Here is a 21,761-nt window from a genome sequence, read left to right as displayed (position 1 = left end):
GTTGAGCTGATTATTAACAAATGACTCCAGGGCTCTGGTTGAATAGTGTTTTTTGCTTCAGAAGGTTCCTTACTGAGTGAAATGACCCAGAAGTATCTAAGTGGCAGCTGCTCAAATAGTCTAAATGCTCAGGAAAGGTGCCTCAGTGCTTCCCCTCATATCTCCTCTATCGTAGGATACACAGGCCTATTCTTTACAAAGGGAAAGTAGATAATACTGTCCCACAGTTCACTGAGGAGGCAACATTTAAAGTGGGGCACCATTCGGGCGTTCATGAAAACAAACCATCAACATGTCACATTACACATCCATGGACTGTTTGAGTCATAAGATCTCCAAAGCACAATCGAGTCAACATTTCAAGGTATTTGCTGAGTGGTGGTTCTGAGGCTGTTAATCAGATTATAATCAGCATCAGCCATAACACAGAGGCCTATCTGTCTGCCATATGAGATGTTTTTAGCTACATGATGCCTTTAAATCCACAGTGAAATCCACAGTTATTTTCATAAAATCATACTAATTTGTTAAACTTGAACACCAACATTCTGGATGTCAAAGCAGCCACACAGTCAACAACATGGAACTAATGCATGAGAACCTGTGGCGGTTGAAATGTGACCCCTGACGGGTTCATCACAGGTTAGAATAATGCAGCATAGTGAGGATACTGGATGCATAAAGGAGGCAAGCAAAGCTGGATCTATGTGTCTGTTTGTCACTGTTAATACTCTCCAGTGAAGTTCATATGCTTCACTGCTAAACCACAGATCTGTGGAGTCACATTCAGCCTCATGATCAAAGAAAGTTTTCATATCACATCTCTCTCTGCTGCAAGTCTGTGCCACACTTTTTTATCTTTTTTTTTTTTTTTTTTTTTAGCTGTTGAGGCTTTTTATAAAGCCTGGTTTGAGGGGGTGCTGCAGCCACCTCACCAGCCAATGGGCTGCTTCATCAGCACGCCTCGCTGGAGCTCAGGCTTTGTCCCTTGCCTTGAACCTCATTGATGATTCTATGGAGAACTATGGGCTTGAACTATCGATTTAACCCTCAGCTTTTTTAAAACATGCATGCCTACCAGTGAAAGCGAGGGATCGCTTGAGGGCTTGAGAACTAAATGCAGGTGTTTTCGGTTGGACTTCTGCTCAGGCTGTCGGGTGAGGCTATGCTGGAAATGACCAAAGATCATTAAACCTAATGAACCAATAAAAACCATAAAGCTGTCATTAGATCCACGATAACAAGTGTGATCAAATGGGCGTGTGTAGGGGCTTCAAACTCCTCCAGAAGTCTTGTGAGGACATGAAATTGATCTGGTGCTCTTGACTCAGCCTTGGCTCCCCCTGCAGGTTGGATGGTGATGGTGCACCGCTGAGTATCTGTATTTAAGTGGTGTGATGCCCAGGATTATACATTACGTCAACTACCAGTATAGAAAGAACTCACGTTTTGATGTTAATCCTACATATTCAAACGTCTCACTCATATGCAATTCAACTGGAAGGACAGCTTAATGACACTTGAGATGCAAGTTTGCTGTTGCACTGACACACCCAGGGTTCATATCAGTTCACTGACAAACACTTTCTGAGAAGTGTTTCAGTGTGGCATGAGCTCCTTTTTTCTCTGATAAAAATAAATAAATAAATAAATAAATAAATAAAAAATGGCCACCAGAGATGTTATTCTAAGGTTTAATTCATCACTGGCGCTACCTCTGTTGGGCATTTGATAGTAGAGATGGACGGACTCTCAAGAATGTTTGAGAAAAATTTTATGTATCTAAAAATCCTTTTTCAAGAGAATATAACATATAACAGTACAGATAAGATTCACCCAAACTGCAGTTTCATGAAAAATCTAAAGCTCACAAACAAGCAAACAAAGGTAACAGTATGAAAACTTCAATTTTGTTTGCTGCAGCCTCAGTAGAGCAAATGTATTCATTGAGAAGAAGAAAAAAGTGCTTGTTATACTCTTTTATTTGAGGTGACAGCATATAAATATTGACATTCAATTTACTATTAGCTTAGCTTTGACTTCCCACAGAGGCAGCACGCAGCAGAGGTATTAAGAAAAAGGTAAATACATTAACAGAAACCCAAAGGTCAGATCAGATCTTGCGGACAGCTGGAGTTGTATTCTATCGAGAGGCTGTGATAAATTCAGTTTAAAGTCTTACATCTGTAACCACCGGCAGATATGAAAAAGAGAGAGAGCCTCATTATCTGCCCTGGATTAACACTACAGGTACAAAAGAAACAACCACAACCCACAGAAGACAAAACCACACGACGCTTGCATGCACACCCTCTGTAGAGAATAAACCCAGCTGATAACTGTGCTGCACTCCTGCACCAGGAACCCTGGGTCTTTTTATTGTCCGTGTTTTGCATAAGTGGGTGATAACAGTGGGCAAGGCCTTTTCCCCCACGCATTATAAGAGTGCGCTTAGTTACATGAGTGTGTATAGTTGTTCAGAGTGTCTGCAGCACCATGGTTCATCACATTGCCTGCCTGCTGCTGCTCACCTGCCTGGCAGGTAAGAGGCTGCTGGCTCATCATGCACTTGCGTCATTCGGTATTTTAACACATTTTTAGTCTTTATTACACTGACATGGGTCATTTTTATCTAATACTTTCCAAGGTTTTTCTGCCTGTGAAATGGAGGTGCAGGGAACCATGGTGGAAACCGCATGTAAGATCCTTTTAATTCTGATGACCTTCAGATGTTGCTCGTTTCTCACATTCAGAGGCTTCAGTTCCTTTTTGCAAGTTGAATAGTTGGAAAAGCTTCTCTCTGTTCCTGCAGATGGGCCGTCCTCAGTGGTCATCAGTGGGGCTGATGCAGTGACAGTAGGAATCTATTATGGCTTCCAGTGCTTGGCCAGTTGCTCCCCTGGCTGCCAGTACAGCTGGAGCAGGGGTAATGTGACCTCTCAGGGGCCTGAGCTGAGGCTGCACCTCCAGCACATCATGCCAACACAGATCCTGACCTGCACCGTGGTCAACCCTGCAACAGGGAAGTCAGTCACTGTCCAGAAGGTGCTGCAAGTGACGGGTATGAAAGACCAGAGTGAATTCAAACTCATGACTTCCATCAGCAGCGCTACCTTCAGCTGAATTTATCTCCAACCTTTTCAGCTGGGCCATCAAACGTAAAGATCAGCGGTCCACCCATGCTCACTGTCGGCGCTGCAGCCACCTTCACCTGCTCGGCTGACTGCTACCCCTCCTGCACTTACTCCTGGAAAGTCATCTTGGATGAGGAGACGTTCAGCACAGCGCAAGGCAACACAATCTCTGTCACTCCACCTGCGAGTACTGTCGCCTCGGAAGCTCTGGTCTGCGAGGCTCAGGACACCGTGTCACACCTCTACATCTCTACGACTCTGTCTCTGTGGGTGCCAAGTATGTAAATGACCTTAACCTCTAATGAGAATAAACAATCAGTAAGTTTAACAGAAAGCAACAAACATTCAGTTGTTCATTGGATGAGAGATGTGTGTGACTGCTGTTAAAGCAGTTTGGTTATACATGATGGGAGTGAGTGAGAGATGCATTGGTTGATTCATATTCCATCTCTGTGGCTGTTGCGTTGGTTGCTGATGAAGGCTGAGATGTAATAAACCTCCATACTTAGGCAAATCGCACCTTAGCACCGGGTTGATTCAAGCTTCTTGTTTCATTCATGGATAATAATATTTAATGATGTCTTTTTATATGTCCCTCTTTAGGTTTATCCAACATCATCATTAGTGGTGACAGCACAGTGGTAATGGGCAAACAGTACATGTTCATATGCTCTGCCACATGCATTCCATCCTGTGCGTTCACGTGGAAGTACATGGGCAAGACTTTTTATGGTGACCAATTCCAGATTCCCATCCTGAAACAGGAGGACGAGCCAAAGTTTGACACTCGCTTTGAGATCCCTTTCAGTGACTACTTTCAAATTGAGCCTCTGACCTGTGAGGCATCAAACACTGTATCTCATGCGTCTCTCAGCACCACCATGAACCTCACTGTCATTGGTGAGTCTGTGATATTGCTCCCACCGTTTGAATGAAAATTGCTATCAAGAAACTAATCACATCATGTCTTTCATGTCCATGCTTGGTGTTTTGAATGTTCTCTCTGCACAGACCCCATCTCAGTGCTTCCCAGTTCTCAGGTCCTGCCGGTGTCAGGCAAGCCTTTCTCTCTGCAGTGTGTCGGCTCTCAGAGTCCAGCATCCATAACATGGCTGAAGAACCAACTCCCAATGCCAGTGTCTGAAAGAGTGCATTTATCTCCTGACAACATCACCATGACCTTCAGTCCCGTCCTGCAGGTGGAAGATGGTTTATACCAATGTGTGGTGGCAGAGGGGGGAGCCTCCATCTACTCTGTTGGCTATTATATGCAAGTAAACTGTGAGTATACAAGGATCATCACAGTCACGTCACTATGCAGTGAGACAGTGATGTCAGACATGTTAATGAAGTGAACCGAGAGGTGAAGTGGCTACAAAAAAGTTTGAACAAGGAAAGAAAGAAAGAAATATTTTCTGCTTTCTAACATGGTAGTGCCCTTAAGCACAGTGGCACTCAGTCATGGTCTTATGAGTATCCTTATATCTGTCCCTCACCATAAAGAGCTCTGGAAAAGGAAGAGACTTATTTTGATTTTACAGCAGTGCTGCATATAGAATGGAGTCCAATTATATCTAGTGACCTCCCACATTATAAAGAAACTGCTTTACATTAATGTAAACTTAAGTGCAATTGACTCACGATTAACAGCTTTCATTCAAACACTACTTACTGGCAAAAGATTTCTCCTTGTTGAATAAAAAAATTATCTGTTTATCTATCGGCTCTACCTGCGCCTGCAGACGGGCCATCCTCAGTGGTGATCAGTGGGGTCGACATAGTGACACTGGGAGTACTGTATGGTTTCCAGTGCTCAGCCAGTTGCTATCCAACATGCCATTTCACCTGGACCAGGGGTAATATCACCTCTCAGGGCCCGGAGCTGAGCTTGCAGCCAGGGGAGCTACAGCCAACGCTAAACCTGATCTGCACGGCAGTCAATCCTGCTACAGGGGCATCAGTCGCTGTCCAGAAGATGCTGCAAATGACAGGTAATAAGGAGACAATTAATTTGAGTGTATTTGTTTTTTTAGGAGCAATAGCTTTAACCAAATCTATTTCCAACATTTCAGCTGGACCATCAAACATGCAGATCAGTGGTCCAGCCTTTCTGACCGCAGGAGTCGCATCCAACTTCACCTGCTCAGCCGACTGCTACCCCTCTTGCATCTACACCTGGACTGTTGTTTCGGACAAGGGGACGGTCAGCATGACACATGGCAAAACCATTTCAGTTTCTCCATCTGCTGGTGCTAGAACTCTGATCTGTGAGGCTGAGGACACCGTCTCACATCTCAACATCTCCAAGTCTCTGGTTGTGCGGGTGTCAGGTATGTGAACGAAATGACTGCTGAGTTGTAATCAGTAGAGTTGTGAAGTGGGATGAGTAATTTCCGCACACCACTGATTCCAGAAATAAACAATGTTGTTTGACCTACAGTTGGAGCATTTCTATGCCTTTAACACGATGACGAAAAGCTCATCAGAAATCATCAGTGCATAAGACTTAAAACCCCATTAGAAAATATCCGGTTCTTTGATAAATTCAAAGGTCCAAGCCTGTAGGTACAAATATTTTGAGATAACTATGACTCGCAAGGTGGATTTTTGGCAAGAAACATCCAATCACCAAGCTTAAAACGCTGCACCATTAATGCAGATCTTTGTGTTGACAACTGACAACATAATCTGCACCTTGCATCAATTCACTTTGAAATTCTGGGTCAGTTGTGGGTAAGCTCAGCAACTGCGACATCATGTTTTGTTCATAAATTCAAATATCTTTTTATATGTCCCTCTAGGTTTATCCAACATCATCATCACTGGTGACAGCGCAGTGGTAATGGGCAAACAGTACACATACACATGCTCTGCCACATGCACTCCATCCTGTACGTTCACATGGAGGTCCATGGGCAGGACTTTCCAGGGCGACCCAACCCAGACGTCCACTGTGCATCAGTTTGCCAGTCGCCTGGAGATCACTTTTAGTGACTACTCTCAAATTGAACTTCTGACCTGCGAGGTCACTAACATGGTATCTAACGCCACTGTTGCTGTCACCAAGAACCTCACTGCCATCGGTGAGTCTTGCTCCCAAATGACGTTGAACAAATTTTGCATTGGTTTCATGTGTTATGGTGGAGGAGCCTTGCATGCTCATCAGTTTTGATGTCACTTGAATTTTTGTTCACAGACCCATTCTCAGTGCGTCCCGCCTCCCAGACCCTGCCAGTTGCAGGTGAGCTTTTCTCTCTGCGGTGTGTTGGCCTTGAGGACCCAGTCTCCATTACATGGCTCAAGAACAAACAGCCAATCGTGGCATCTGAAAGAGTGCGTTTCTCCCCTGACAACACCTCAGTGTCCTTCAGTCCTCTCTTGCAAGTGGACGGAGGGGTGTACCAGTGTTCGGTACTGCAGAGTGCAAACAACACACTCTACTACGACTCATTTGTAGTTGATGGTGGCAGTCCCATCACGTCTGTTGGCTACCTGATGCAAGTAAACTGTGAGTAGACCATGTCTTAGTCTAAAATGGCAAACTATAAGGCTGGTAATTTAGAGTCCTAACAACCAGTCAGAGCTGAGTATTCAAACAAGGTGTCTTACATTTTCCAGACGGCCCAGATGAGGTGCTTATTGTGAAACCCAACAAAGGGCCTGTGGGTGAGCAGACGTTCGCTCTGCCTGGATCTACCACAGAGCTACAATGTCTGGCTGACTGCTTCCCTGCCTGCTCCGTCACCTGGTTTTACCACAGCATGCTCCTGGCTACCAGCGCCTCCATCCTCTTCACACCTGTAACACCTCCATACGAGGCCGCCCTCACCTGTGTGGCTTTTAACTCGGTGACAAAGACAAACAGAACAGCTGAGACCACAGTGGTGGTGCCTGGTAGGCCAATATCCGGGGTTAAAGGAAGGGATGATGCCTTTTACCACCTGTTTGAGTTTTAGTGGGTTGTATTTGTGTTGCTTCTCCTGCAGATGGGCCAAAGAATGTGATCATCTCAGGACCAGATGCCCTTGAAGTAGGGGTCACGGCGAGCTTTACGTGCTCGGCCGAGTGCACTCCTCCCTGCAGCTTCACATGGACCTTGTATGGGAAAACAATGACGGGAAGCGCGATTGACATCACCGTGAACCACTACCTCTCCAAAGAGTCCTTCAGCTGCCAAGCTGAGAACACGTTGACCGGACAGATGGCGATGGTCAACGAAACTCTGAGTGTCTCAGGTACGCTGTTGTTGTCAGAGTGTGTTCAGACACAGTTCATAGCTATTATCTGTCTTAACTCTAATTTATGTGCCGCAGATCCAAACTGGTGTGGATGTTGAGACCCTGGGAGAACCTGACCTACAAACACTCTGGTAATCTTTTTACTAATGACACTTAACTCTATGTGTAGAGCTGTATTTGCTCAAGCATTGTGTACACTGTGACGGACTGGTGACCTGAAAAGGGTGTTTCCCTGCCTTTAGTGCAGTGCATTATGGGACAGGTTCCTACTTCTTTCTTCCTGGGCAAGATTAGAGATGTATAGAAAAAGGACTTGTGGACTGTGTGTTAGACTAATACATTTTTAGGCTTTAAGAAAATCCTTCCATGACATGTTCCCATTTGTCTTGGCAAACAATATGCACTATTATCCTTAATAAACAATGAGCTGCTGCATGCTTTCTGATTACAGTGTTAATTCATCACCAGTGTGACACATTTGAGATTACAAAACTCTGAGTTATAAACAATCTTCTTCTGTTGTTATTGAGTCAACAACTGAGTCAGCACACACGCAAGTTACAAAATACACCTTTATTTGCATTTCAGCATCTGGAAAAAGACCAAACATCGCTCACACAGTTTTCTTTTGTCTAATCCGGTTTGGCCAACGCAGTGTCAGGATTTATTTGGAAGGCTTAAGAATGGGAGGAACTTTCAAACGGGGCAAAGTACTCACAGAGACTAATCCATACCTTTATGCTGCATTCAGGTGAATTGGAAAGTTGGAAATTCACACTTTCCTCTCACAGAACATTCCGTCTGGTGAAGGTTCTCCCTCAAATGTAATTATCTGACTCAATCTCAACTAAGCGACATATTTATGATGCTCAAACTTCACTAAGTACCAAGTAAAATATCTGTCTCTCATTGCATGTTCATATATTTATGCAAACAGAATCACAATCTCCAATTTGTGAATTCCCAACTTCCAGCTTCCAATAAACAGTGTGATGAAAAGAAAGAGACGCTGACATTGTATTTCCACAGGTGATGAGCCGTAACACAGCAGTCCAATTTACTGAAAGTCAACTGAAGTTTATTCGGTATTATACTGTAACTAAATTGTTTTGTTGGCTTTGAAAACAATGCAGCACTGTGTGTTCAAATTCAAAGTCTGTTAAACTTGCAGATTTTCTTTCAATCCAAGCGTCACAGCCCGTACTTCTTCTGCAAGGCTGTGACAGACGATTCTTCCAGCTCAGCTTGGTGGAGGAAGTCAAACACTTCTTTCAGCACTGGGGGACAGAAAAGTCACACGATTATCAACATGATGGAGGGAGTGTTTGAAAAGTCATCTCCTTCAGTACGTTAAAGTGACTCAACCTTTCTTCTCCGGGGACGACATGAACATGACGGCCATGTCGAAGCGCCTCACGCTTGCGACGCTCTTGAGGACCTCCATCGTGACGGCCGGCGCTTCATTCCTGCACAAGGCTGATGTTAATGTACAGTACAACACTAAACATGTGACCACACTGAACACAAAACCGGGTTCTTTCCTCTGAGAATCTTTAAAAACTCACTTGATGTAGAAACCATGGAGAGTCCCCAAGACCTGATTGAGAATGTCAGGCTCAAGGGAGTTGTGGAAAATGCTCGCGTACGCGTCAGGCTTGATTTGCTGCAAGACAAAGAGAACAAAAACAAGGCTTCAGTTGAAACAAAGGGGTAATCTTTATATTCAGGTGGTTCTCCAATTCACTGGAGATACTGAATTTTGTAAAAGTCTCTCAGAAATCAAGTAATTCAATCTAGCTTCTCCATCAGATTTCAGATTAGCTGGTGATTGAAAATGAGATTCAAGTGACATCTTTGGAAATCAGTGTAGGCTGACATGGCAGTGAGAAAACACACTGTGAAAAATCAGAAAAGCATCAACAATAAATGTCCCATGTCAATACCATGGCTGTGCTGACAGCATATAATTACACTGTCTGAACACACAATTACGATCTTGTCACCAGTAATCAGTCAGCTCACCCTCAGATATCTGTAAATGACTTCGGGCTGGTTTCCGATCTTGCGGAGGTCGGCCTCCAGCTGGAAGCTGTTGGTGGGTGGAGGAGGCAGGTCTGTTACGGTCGGTGAGGGGTCAGCTGACGGTTCGGGAGGATGAGTGATTTCCTGCACTGCTTGTTTGCTCTGTCTGCTAGAAGGAACTCTGGGAAACAGGAGCAGAACATGCGTTTAGAATCACAGCACATTCTACACATTAATGCAGCATTTAGTGAATGAAATAGAAGATTTAACAAAACTAACTGGTCAGAGGAGTGTGAAGGGACCTCTGCTATCTCTTCGATCTTGATCATTTTGGCGCTGGGTGATGTGGACAGCGGAGAGGACTCGTTCCCAGCCTCCCTCACCACTTCCCGGACGAAGGACCCACCTGACTCCACCTCAGACACCGACACCTTCCCACTCACCTCTTCTACATCAATCCTCCTCAGCGGTTTCTGAAGAGCGATAGATGTTCAGCATCAGTCAGTGCGACGGCCAAGTTTGTCCATCTTTTTACAAAAAGCATCAGATGGTTGATTGAATTGAATTCTAATAAAGATAAATCATCAGTCATGTCTATCCTGCCACCTGCTGGACAAATGATGTTAACGCATGAAGAAGAAGAAGAAGAAGAAGAAGCAGGATTTGTGTTACTTTAAGTAATTTATCTTATCTATAAAGATAAAGTCACTCTGACATTACTTTTATTGTTACATATGTTTATGTAAATTATTGAATGTTTTAGCCTATAAAACACTAGTGCAAAGTCTTCAAATTGCAGATTACATATTAGCATTATTGCTTATGTTTACTGCAGTTTCACGTCATTAAAACTTCATCAAAAACAATGACTAGACTGTCTTCGGTGTCGCAAAGTTCAGAGACAGTGTTTTCATCAAAAAGGCAAAAACAAACATTAAAAACTTACAGTTGAGCGCAGATGTGCTGGTTTGTCTATTGGCTGAACTGTTCTCCTCTGCGTGCTGTCTGGTGCTTGAAGAAGGCCGCTGGAGCCCACGGCCTAACACAACACATTGACATTAACAAGAGACGAGTGAGGTCTGTGGAAGGTCCAAGCTAATGAAGTCTGATGTGTCCATTAGTCATCTGTACATTAGGATGGATTATACTGGCTCAGTTCACTTGAAGTAACAACTGAATTTTAGAACATACAATCTGGAGCTTCTGGAGCTCATTCAGTGCCTGCTTGTTCCCCGGCTCCAGTTTCAGCACCACCTGGAAATCTGTAACATACACAAACACAATATCAGTACAATTTCATTTTCAGCAATGTCATCACTTAAGACCCACGAGCAGTGTGTGCTGGTGTATTTATCTGCAGAGACCCTGCTCTCCGCCTGTATTTTCTTCTTCTTTTGCAGATTTCAATGATGTCACTGCTGCTGTTTGTTCCAGTGTTGCTCTGTACATCACCTTCTTTGGCCTTCTGCAGTTCCCCTAAAGCCACTCTGGCTGTGGCACGACGGGCGAAAGCCTTGGAGTAAGTATTATCCAGAGAAATGGCTTTGGTGCAGTCCTCCTCTGCCTCCTTATACCTGCAGCACATGTTTTATCTTCTTTTAACAGACGCCTTTTCGCTCTCAAAAAAAGAAGAAGTGCTGGATATATAAATGTTATGATTACCTCTCCAGCTTGAGGAAAGCCATGGCTCTGTTGGCAGGCAGTAGGACATTCATGCTGTCCGCCTCCATGCCTCTGCTGTAGCACTCAACAGCCGCTTCATACTTCCCCTCTTTGAAATAAGCATTCCCCTGAAAGGCACATTCAGAAAATGTCGCCACTTAGGGAAACCGCTTCCAAATAAATACGGCTTGAACTTTTCAAGGAACATCAGGGTCTGAAAATGTCCCTGTGTGCCAAACGGTGCTGCAACTTGTCTTTAGGAGATATATCTGGCTGCTTCTCACTTACTCTGTCTTTCTGTAACGCCGCCTCCTGTCGTCTCTGCTGCTCCTCCATCAGTCTCTGCTGCTCTGGGTCCACTGGGGGAGCCTCCTGTGGCTGTGTGGCTTCAGTCGAGGGGGCCGGGGCCTGATGTTCGAGGCTCTGAAACCAACCAGGAAAAGAGAGTAAATAAAAGGGAAGAAGACTTGAGTAATGAGGCTCACCCCAGAATGATCGTTTCCCTCTTACCTCTTTGATTTTTTTGACTTCGTTCTGTGCTTCCACGTTCCCTGGGTCGAGCTTGAGAACCATCTGATAATCTGTTCAGAAATAGATTAATATTGTCATCTCAGTGCTCTGAAGTTAAACAGATAATCTCATCCTTTTAAGAGTTTATCACCTTCTAATGCAGACTGATATTTCTTCAGTGCAAACCGTGCCGCTCCTCTTCGCGCATACGCTTTGAAGTAGTTGCTGTCCAGAGCAATCGCCAAGTTGCAGTCAGACTCTGCCACAGAATACCTGCAGAGATCAAAGTGGCAGTGATTTACAGGGGAACAAATCCAACACAGTAAGATATCATTCACATCCGCTGAAAAATCCTTTAAACAGCAGTGATATAATACATGCTCTTTACTTTTTGAGTCTGAAGAAGGAGGTGGCTCGGTTTGTGGGGAGCACAGGGTTGTAAGGATCTGCGCCCATCCCTCTTGTGTAACACTCAACGGCCTCGTTGTACTTCCCGTCTTTGAAAAATTCGTTACCCTAAAATCAAAAGTATAATCTGCTTTAGCAAAAGATAAATTCTTCTTCACTTCTGTGCATTTCTTGCATCACTTGCCACACAGTATTTACCTTTTCCTTCTCAGTCAACGCTTTCTCCTTATCGACTGCAGCTTCCTCAGAGTCTGACTCATTTGACTCTGCAAGACTTTCCTCCTTATCCATCTCTAACAGAGCCTTGTCCTGTGAACAAGGAAGATTTTCTCTTCAATCAACTACTCTATGAAGCCACCAATCCTGTTAAGTAGAATTTAAGAAAACAATAGCTACCGCGTCAAATTTGTCCCATGCTCGGTAGTCATATGCTTTGATCCTTGAGGCTTGCGTGGACTCAGCTCTCTTTGCATCTCCATTGCCTGTTGGCTCCTTCTTCTTCTTCTTCTTTTCCCTCATCTTTGTTTTGTAGTCTTTGTTGCGCACAGGTGGGAGTGTCGTCTGCAACACAGAGACAACAAGCTGTTTACGCCCGAAGATCCCACAGTACATTACCTGTTCCTGAGATGGATGCTTGTCTACAGCAGGGACAAACCTGGACCTCCTGAAGTCCTCCCGTCCTCAGCTCCTCGTCCTTCTTCTTTATGTCTCTCTCCCAGTTCTCCAGCTCCTTCATGAAGCCATGCATATCCTCGGCATTTTGCCGCATTTGAAGCTGTAACTCAATGGCTTTGTTTCCCCCGGACATGCTATTCCCTGTGAAACAGACATTTGTTTTGGACAATTTCTTAACAGTTGTTGCGGTAGTTGTTGTCTTGAAGTAGGGGCTGCAGCCAAGAGGAAAGCACGAGAATCACGCTGTCATGCTTTTCCGGCTAGCAGCTAACTAGGTAGTTAGCAGAAATACCAAACATTAAAAGAAAATAAAGTTAGCGTAAGTGACTATTGTAGCTATTTAAGTTTTGTAAAGTACCTGGCACTTCTTTTTCCGACTGATAATTACAGTTAAAGTGTCGCTCTAGTTAATATGGCTAAATACTTCAAATGTTTCGTTATTCATAGCTTTCTGTTTATGTTCGGAGCCATGACAGCCGAGTACCAGCAGCCTTTGCGCTGCTGATTATGCGTTGGGCGTAATCAAAGATCGTCTATGCTGATACAGATATCTTCCTCCAAAAAACCCCTCAAACCTTTACTAACTTGCAATTTTGTGAAAGCCCGCGAATAACGGACCTAAAAACAGAAACTAGACATCCCACAAGGCTTGACAAATTTGTTCATTTACAACCCACAGTGTTCTCTAATGTCATTACCAATTACAGCCTGTGCGTTTGTAAAGAAGTGGGGCGTCTATCTCCCACAAAACAAGCAAGAAAATAGAACAAACTATATGCAAAATATAAACTAAAATGTCATCATAAAAGGTGTCTACTGGGCCCGTTTGCCTTGTTGTATTAAAAAATGCTACGCACACAGCCAGCTGTTAGTGCAATTGCACTGGTAACGGTCTCTCCCGGTTTGGTTTTGCTCCACACATCGCGCCCCGAGTTGACGACTTACCTTTAAGTTATGAATAGACGATCTCTGCAGTACACTGATCTCTTACAAAACGCATTTCATAGATTTTTTAAATATATATATATATGAACGTTATATTAAAGAGAACTGTATTTGTGACTATTTTTTTAGAAGAGCGATGTCAATCCAATTACAAAACAATTGCAAATAAATATCCCCGTTCATTACCTTTGACCTATGGCTACCACGTGATCCACAAAACAGTATGACCTCTCTTGCTAGCTAGCAGTATTTTACCAGGAGAACTTATGCTAACATTTCCAAATTGTAGACAACATTTGTTTCAATGGGCCAGACTAAACAAGAGGAGGAATATGGATACAACTTATTCCCGGAGAGGAAAACGGGAACGCTCAGGAGTTCAATCGAGAAGAGCTTGTTCACTTTCAACCACAAGTGTCAGGTCATGTTGCAGTTTGCAATGGAAACTAGTGAGTATGCTAGCTAGCTAACGTTAGTTGCCTTATTAAAGGGAATGTCATCTCCACAGTGAAGACTGGATACTTTGTTTGATTATGATTTCTCTCAGATGTGTTTGCTCTTTAGCCATCCGTGAAATGTTAACGCTTTAACCTCGCTGTCCCAGTAGCGGCTTGCAGCGTCAGCTAGCAGTGGTTTCTGTCAGTGCTAACGACTGTGTATTCAGCTCCACTTGGTTTCTGTGCTTCTCCCAGGTCCGTACGCCAAACTCCTCCTCAGTGCCATGAAAAGTTCAGGATGGTACGTATCATTTTAAGACAAAACACCGATGTATTTACCATCTTTGACCTGCCACTCTCACATTGCTGCAAACATCCTGGGACTATTTATTTGTTTACATTGAACAGATGACAGTTCTTCAAATGCTACCACTGCTAGTTCTACTTCATAATAAGTATCCATATACCTACATTAACAGCTTTTAAAAGTAACAGAAGTATTGACATGAATTAATCAAAAGAGTTTTTCGAAGCACAGCCTTGATACTGCTTTTTGGATTGTGCAAATGTGCTTCATCTCAAATTTAATGTGCCCTTTTATTGTTTGCTAGCATGCAGTATGTAGTATGCATGCTGCAAAATTCAAATTTCTAGTTAACATTCCAGTTGCTCAAATATTTGTGTGCCATGTCTCTAATGTTGTGACCATTTTAAGCTGTTCCTCCTTCCAACGCTTCATTGGCACTTAGTAATGTTAGTATCTGTGGGTTATGGACAAAACAAGACATTTAAGGATGTCATCTTGGGCTTTGGGAGACACTGATCGACATTTTTCATCACTTTCTGACATTTTTTAGGCCAAACAACTAACTGCTTAACTGAGAAAGTAATGGACAGTTTCATAGACGATGAAAATAATCAGTAGTTGCAGCCCTCCTTTAGCATCACTTTACTTTCTCCTCTCAACCCAGCAAAGTGTTCAAAGACCGACATTTCTCCTGTGAAGACTGTGATGGGACGGTCAGCGGTGGCTTTGACGCGACTTCTTCTCAAGTAAGAAAGCGATCTCGGCAGTAACAAAGACAAAGCAGGTTCGGGTAGCTTAAAAGAATTTGACTGTTCAGCATTAATGAGATTCGCGTGTGTTTGCAGATCGTTTTGTGTCAGAACAACATCCACCAGCAGTCCCACATGAACCGGGTGGTCACACATGAGCTCATTCATGCCTTCGACCACTGTCGGGCCCATGTGGACTGGTTTAATAACTACAGACATCTGGCTTGTTCTGAGGTGAGTCCAAGTGTATTACCGTGTGACTGAGTTAAGTCTTGTCTCTGAAGCTGTTGCGTTGTGACCTCCTGTCGTGAACAATCAATCTGTGAACAAATAGTAGCAGCTGAGTCCCACAATCGGGCAGCGTTGACTTAAAGGATAAGTCTGGTGCTTCCAGCCCCAAGCCCACTGGTTCTTACTTAAACTGTCTTAAACTGCCTTTAATGTTCTTAAAAAATGTTACTTAAATTGAGTTGTTTGCTGAATATTCCACCTTTTTTTTGTCCTTTTTTTTTTAAGATTCGGGCAGCCAACCTCAGTGGAGACTGCTCCTTTACCAATGAAGCCACCAGATTTAACTTCGGCCTGAAGCAGCATCATCAGGTACCTGCGTGGGGATAAGTCTAATTTTCACTGACAGGCTTCAGGTTTGTGTTGCTCACGCTTAGATCCTTTTTTTCCCCGGACAGGAGTGTGTCAGAGGCCGCGCCCTTCGCTCCATCCTGGCTGTGAGAAACATTAGCAGGAAGGAGGCGGAGAAAATAGTGGATGAAGTCTTCGACACGTGTTTCAACGACCACGCACCGTTTGGACGCATTCCGCACAGCAAGAAGGATGCAAAGTTTGCCTACAGAGATTATGAGAGCAGAGATCGATATTATGCAAACCTTTAGTGTCATCGCATTCTCGTTTAACTCATGGGTGCTGGGAGTGGCGCTGACGCTGACGAGAGCTTGGCAGCGTCAGCGCAAACGCCTTGAATGACAGTGTGCCGACGACGATCGGGCCCCTTCATGAGGGATTTTAAGAGAATGATTCATCCTTGGAACAGCAAAGCAAAGGAAGGAGCTGCAGGATGTTTTATTTTCTTCCTTTTGGACAGTGATTCTGTATAAAGGGATTGTCAGGAGTGATTTTGCTGTGGGAGAAAGCATTAGATGAGGCCTCAGTGATTTGTTTGTCATTTGTTTTTAGGTGATCTATGGGTGCTTTTAAGGAAATACAGGATTTCCTTTTGACTTTCTGCTTGTCATCTTGTTGCCACATTGACCTCCACTAATGTCTTGTAAATAGAGCTGATTGTGCTTAAATTAAACAGAATCAACTTGTGTTTGAATTAAAGTTGGATTCCTCGGAAAAAGTAAGAGCTGTTAGTGGTTTGTGAGGACAAGAGCGGGTGACGCGTCCGACCTTGGCGCGAAATGTTTGAATGAGCGGCTTTCCAAAGAAGCACAAATAAGCGCATTGCTGCTTAAAACACGTTCATGATTAAAAATCCCAAGAGCGGATTCTTCAAATTAACATGTGAGACAAGGAATGTGAGTAAAGTGAGAAAAGTTCTCCCACAACAACACAGCAAACTTTGTTCACATCTGTGCCGCCACTGTAAAATGTCACTGCTGACATCTTTATTGGACATTAGCATTTAAAGAATCTCGTATCCCTCCGCAGAGATTAATGAGGAGAAAGTTATAAGGGAATTAGCCTCATAATCCCCCCCCCCTCCCCCTCCTCCTCCACTGCTGCCTATCTCAAAGACAACACCCTCTGCATCATAATCACAAAGTCACTTGTCTGCTGTTTGAGTGTAATATGCCACTTATCTCAACACTCTGCTCCTAGAAAAAAAGACGAGATGAGCGAGTGGGCGTGAACAACAGGGCGAGTGGGTGGGATGGGACGAGCAAAGAAGATTAGGTTAATTTTAGAAGCTTAACAGAGAAAATGATGAAAACCACTTCAAGGCAGTGGGATTAATGTGAGACAAAACACAAGAAACAAAAGAAGGGAATGATATTTGGATTTGTGCAATGTCATACACGCAAGGAGGCTAAATAAAGAAATCATGCGAGACAATAGAATTACTGCTGGAATTGTGCACATATCAAATGGCAGCTAATAAACACATTGGATACAATTAGACATGCAGAACAAGGTTATGAATTTATAAATGGACTTATTCATGCTCTAGTACTGAGTTCAGGACTGTAGCCAGGATTTAAGAAATGCTGAGGTCATGAGTCAAAGTCCTCAAAACCGATGCAGACCCACATGTAAGGCTGATATCCAGCCTGAAAAATAGCTTCGCTTTGGTCTTGAGAAAAGTATTTGGCTGTTGTGTTGCATATTGTTAACCAGCTTTGCTACCTTTATCTTGCCATTTTGTGCTGATCAGGTAGCAGTTTATTTTCACTGAAAACAGCCGCTTGCTGTCTTGAGAAACACATTTAATGAGAGCGTTGAAAATGAACCTAAAGCGTCAACCAACAAGCTGAAAGGTGATAAAGGGCTTCAAAGAGCGGAGGGGAACTGCAGCCGGGTGATAATTTCTGTGGGTTTCGCATTATGTGCAATCAGTTGATTAATTTTTAACACAAATTTATTGATTTGTGCAGATTTAAAGTCAAATAAAAATGCATTTATTCTTTACGCAGGTATTGTTGAAAAAGAAAGAGCATGTGCTTGTAGGAGGAAACACATTAAAAGCTTTTCTGTGTATGTTCAAGCAAAGAAATGTAGTTACAGTGTAGCTGTAGCAATATTTCTCTCCAGCATCCATTTCACAATATGACCAATGCCCAAGGTGCTCCTTTGTGGTCATTTTGTGTTGAGTTGCAGCAATAATCTCAAACCCTCAATCATGCCTGCAGTACTATCTCAGACCTCTAGATGGCAGTTTTGCCCACTAATCCTCATCATCAGAGCAAGTCCAATCCACATTTGATGAGTGCTGCTGTATTGATACACTGAATCTATTTTTCACTGAGCGCTGTTCCAGGTGAATGTTGATCCTTTTCCTGAGCAGAGATACGGCGCGGTAATCAAGTTGCCACTGCGAAGAGTGACGACTTTTATTATTCCATCTGTTTAAGCAGGCAGCACCCACTGTGATCCAATTAGGATGCTCCAGCATCACTGGAGCAATCCCTCCAACTAATCTGCTGTAGGACAACACATTAACCCTGAGAGCACTAATGAACTTGCCTCATTAATTAGAATAATGCCAGATTTGGTTGTACCACGGAGAAGCGATGGAGTGTGAGGACACCCACATGCCTTTGTGAAGTTTTGAGGTGTCTGCTCTTCAGGGGGTGGAGTTGATAATGAGAGACTGCTGAATTATTTAGCTGAGAATTAAAAAAAAAAAAAAAAAAAAGTACTGCGTTATTAGTATTTCTGGCCTTATTTGAGAGACAGCACGGGTTTCTGTGTGATGAGCTTTAGGGAAATAATGTTTGACACGCACACATCTGCATCTCTTGACTTTGAAATGAACCCGACAGGAAATAAGGAAGCAGAGGACAGACCGGGGGAAATGTTGGTCGATGTGGCATCCTTTGGCCGAGATGGTCATATTTCTGTCCCGTCTCCAGCACTCTGGGGAAACACTTGAACAAAGAAAATATATTGAGTCCAGTCACCTGCTCTTTAGCCTGAGGAGAACAATCATATTCAGCTGATTGAGGACAAAAGTGCATATCTAAAGATGGCCGCCATGAACCTGGTATTATGAGCTGACATCATCATATCTTTCCCTGTTTTCAGTCCTAATGCTAAGCTAAGATAACTGGCTGCTGGTGGTAACTTCAAATTTTACTGTGAAGACATGAGAATAGTGTAAAGTTTCTCATGTAACAAGGCCAGAAAGCGAATAAGCATACAGTATATTCCAAAATGTCAAAACAAGGCCACCCTTCATTTATTTATTATCATTACTAATTTACATGGTAGAAGCTGTAGTGTTAGCAGTAATGGCAGAGGTAATATCTGTATTGTTAATTTGTAGTGTTGCTAGCTCTTAGTGTAGAAATATGAAATATGAAACTTTCTCCCCATTTACATGATGAAAGCGTTTTCCTCGTTTTCCTCTTAACAAAGATGACTGTGGCCATCCATTACTGGCAACAGCCTTGATACAGTATATGTGGTACCTTGGGATGTAATATAATTCATTAGGGCAGTTAACAGGCAACACAGACAGTGAAGGAAAAAGAGGAAATCATTATAATTCACAGCACAAATTCTCTGGAGGTGAACCGTCTAACCTGACAATTAACTTCCCCAGCGGGGAAGCACTGTTTGAGCCTGCAGTGGTGGTGGTGGTGGTGGTGGTGGTGGTGGTGGGGGGGGGGGGGGGGGGGGGCAGGCATGTATATCAATTAATTATGTGTGCAAGTTGAGGATTAATTAAGGAGATGTTTAAAGTTGGCAGAGATCATCTTTGTATGACTACAGTTTAATGTAATTGGAACACAACTTTCTGCCACTACTCTCTCAAAGCAAGGCCATCGCCTGAATTAACGGTTGGTTGACCCCATTCTGATTCATCCATAAATCTCAATACTTTTCCCTGGAACTACTTTTTTCCAAAGAAATACTAAAACCTAAAAGGAGAATGTTTTTTTGTACAACATTTTTTTTCAAGTTACAAAATAAGCCTCACCTCTTGAAAATGAAGTCCAGAGTTGTGTCCTGAGTCCCAAGACCTACACTTTGATCAAGTCCCAAAAAAGTGAACGTGCACCCTTCCCCAGTCTGAAATCAGGCAAAGGTTCTCTGAACAGGCAAAAGTTAGTCACAACAATATATTAATAAAATAATTTATATCTGCTCTGACTGGATTCATTGTGTGTATTTCCTTCATTTAATTTATTTAATGGTGTAATAGTGAGGAAATTACCTTGCCTTGCAAAAAAATATAGGTCACATATGTACATACTTATGTTTGATCAGATCAAATTTATGAATGCAAAATAAACAACTCAGAAGTAGAGTTGTTTATTTTTAGTGGAAAAAAAAACATCTTAGCATGAATTGTTTATCAATTATTTACAGTGATAAAAGAAAATGACATAAAATGCTGGACAAACACGTCCTTCCGCGTGGTCCCTTAATGCAACATGCGCGTGACGGATAGGCTAATGTCACATGACATGTATCATGGAGACTGTCAAGAAAAATAAGCGCAGAGTCTCGCACTTTACTGTCGAGAAAACGCTTTTTTTGTTGTTGTTGTTGACGTAAAAGGCAACTAATGTGGCAAACTTTGTGGGGACGCGCTGGCAGTGATGAAAAGGCCAATATGGAGCATTGTTACGACTCTAAACATGCTAAAGTGGATGAGCTACAAGGACGGATGTGCTTGGATAAAGTTAGCACTCTTTGGCGGAGTTGCGGTGCCCAATAAGCAGCTTTCACAACACCATATTCTGACAGAGACCGTTTCATGCAGGCAGGTTTTGTGCGAAGTAAGCTAATAGCCAAGAAGCTGAAACCTCTTTCAGACAAATTTGTGAAGGAGTGCCTTATTGCTGCCGTGGAGCTGCTAGCTACTAGCATCTAGCTACTAGCATCTAGCTACCAGCTGCTACCAGTAAAGTTGCACAAAACTCCTCTAGGCTTTAGCAGGACATGAAAAGTAAACAAATGGAACTGAACATACTTTCTGTGCTGTTTACTGTGGAACCAGCTGATGTGCCTGACAACCAACAACATGAAATCCTTGAACTGCTAAACAAGAGCAAGCTCAAAGCTAAGTACAGCAGCCTCCCTCTGCTCGAGCTTTATAACCTGAATGTACCTCCTGAGTATTCTCCTATTCTCAGGAGACATGCACTGAAGTTGCATCTCAGTTTGGGATAACCACTGACCAATCCAAACCTGGAAAACCAGCTGGGAGAGTATCATCATCATCATCATCATCATCATCATCATCATCATTATCATCATCATCACTACCCTCTGACATCAGACGCCTCGACAAAGAGAAGCAGCTCCAGCCATTGCATTAGAGGTTAGTGTGATATATGTGTTTGGTAATTCAGTGTGGCCCTCAAAGGATATTCTAAAAACTGACATGGCCCTTCAAAAAAGAGAAAGGTCTCTCTGCAATATGACTGCATGCAGTACAGAGTTACTGATAAAACCGGTACATCTGTGATCAGGTAAGTATTTACAAAATCATTGCTCCATAGAAAATATAAAAGTCATGAGATTTCAAGGTTCCTGTTGCCAGCCTGAGAGTCTTGTGTGGCCGTCATATTTTCTGTCTTTTAAAGTCAAACACAAAAGGAAGGAGGTGGTGAGTTAGTTAAGCGGCCTTTTCCCATGTTATCTCAAAAACAACAATAAGTCGAGGGATTTGAGGCACGTTGAATGAGGTTTATTAGGAATGAAAGGACTGGAGATTATATCAGGAAATCCCCCTGAACCACACACACACACACACACACACACACACACACACACACACACACACACACACACACACACACACACACACACAGTAGATCATCTTGACACTCCTAAACATCCTGAATAAGAGCAAAGTACAGGTTTTGGTGGACAGCCAAGCAGCAAAAGCACAGAAATGTACATGAAATCTCTGAAACACATGTACTACAAAGCTGCTCTATTTGTTGTAATATATATCTTTTCTCCTCTCCATTATTTATGAT

At 43.0% G+C, this 21,761-nt stretch overlaps 2 protein-coding genes across 2 annotated transcripts; one reads left to right on the top strand and one right to left on the bottom strand.

The window, feature by feature from the left end:
• Window positions 1–7,926: 7,926 nt before the first annotated feature.
• rpap3 (RNA polymerase II associated protein 3) lies at window positions 7,927–13,146 on the bottom strand. Its single transcript, XM_070992495.1, has 17 exons — window positions 13,008–13,146; window positions 12,630–12,790; window positions 12,371–12,535; window positions 12,173–12,283; window positions 11,955–12,082; window positions 11,718–11,839; window positions 11,567–11,637; window positions 11,345–11,479; window positions 11,057–11,184; window positions 10,847–10,968; window positions 10,586–10,656; window positions 10,341–10,433; window positions 9,674–9,867; window positions 9,395–9,575; window positions 8,938–9,035; window positions 8,738–8,838; window positions 7,927–8,649 (listed from the first exon to the last, which is right to left on the bottom strand). Exons 2-17 carry the CDS (start codon window positions 12,780–12,782, stop codon window positions 8,564–8,566), a joined length of 1,959 nt encoding a protein of 652 aa, XP_070848596.1. The 5' UTR covers window positions 12,783–12,790; window positions 13,008–13,146; the 3' UTR covers window positions 7,927–8,563.
• A 663-nt stretch (window positions 13,147–13,809) lies between these two features.
• atp23 (ATP23 metallopeptidase and ATP synthase assembly factor homolog) lies at window positions 13,810–16,439 on the top strand. Its single transcript, XM_070992116.1, has 6 exons — window positions 13,810–14,043; window positions 14,287–14,332; window positions 15,003–15,084; window positions 15,184–15,321; window positions 15,604–15,687; window positions 15,774–16,439. Exons 1-6 carry the CDS (start codon window positions 13,899–13,901, stop codon window positions 15,975–15,977), a joined length of 699 nt encoding a protein of 232 aa, XP_070848217.1. The 5' UTR covers window positions 13,810–13,898; the 3' UTR covers window positions 15,978–16,439.
• Window positions 16,440–21,761: the final 5,322 nt, after the last annotated feature.

The sequence above is a fragment of the Chaetodon trifascialis genome, chromosome 22, assembly GCF_039877785.1.
Source record: "Chaetodon trifascialis isolate fChaTrf1 chromosome 22, fChaTrf1.hap1, whole genome shotgun sequence".
NCBI lineage: Eukaryota > Metazoa > Chordata > Actinopteri > Chaetodontiformes > Chaetodontidae > Chaetodon > Chaetodon trifascialis.
This window is presented reverse-complemented; position numbering and strand designations above follow the sequence as displayed.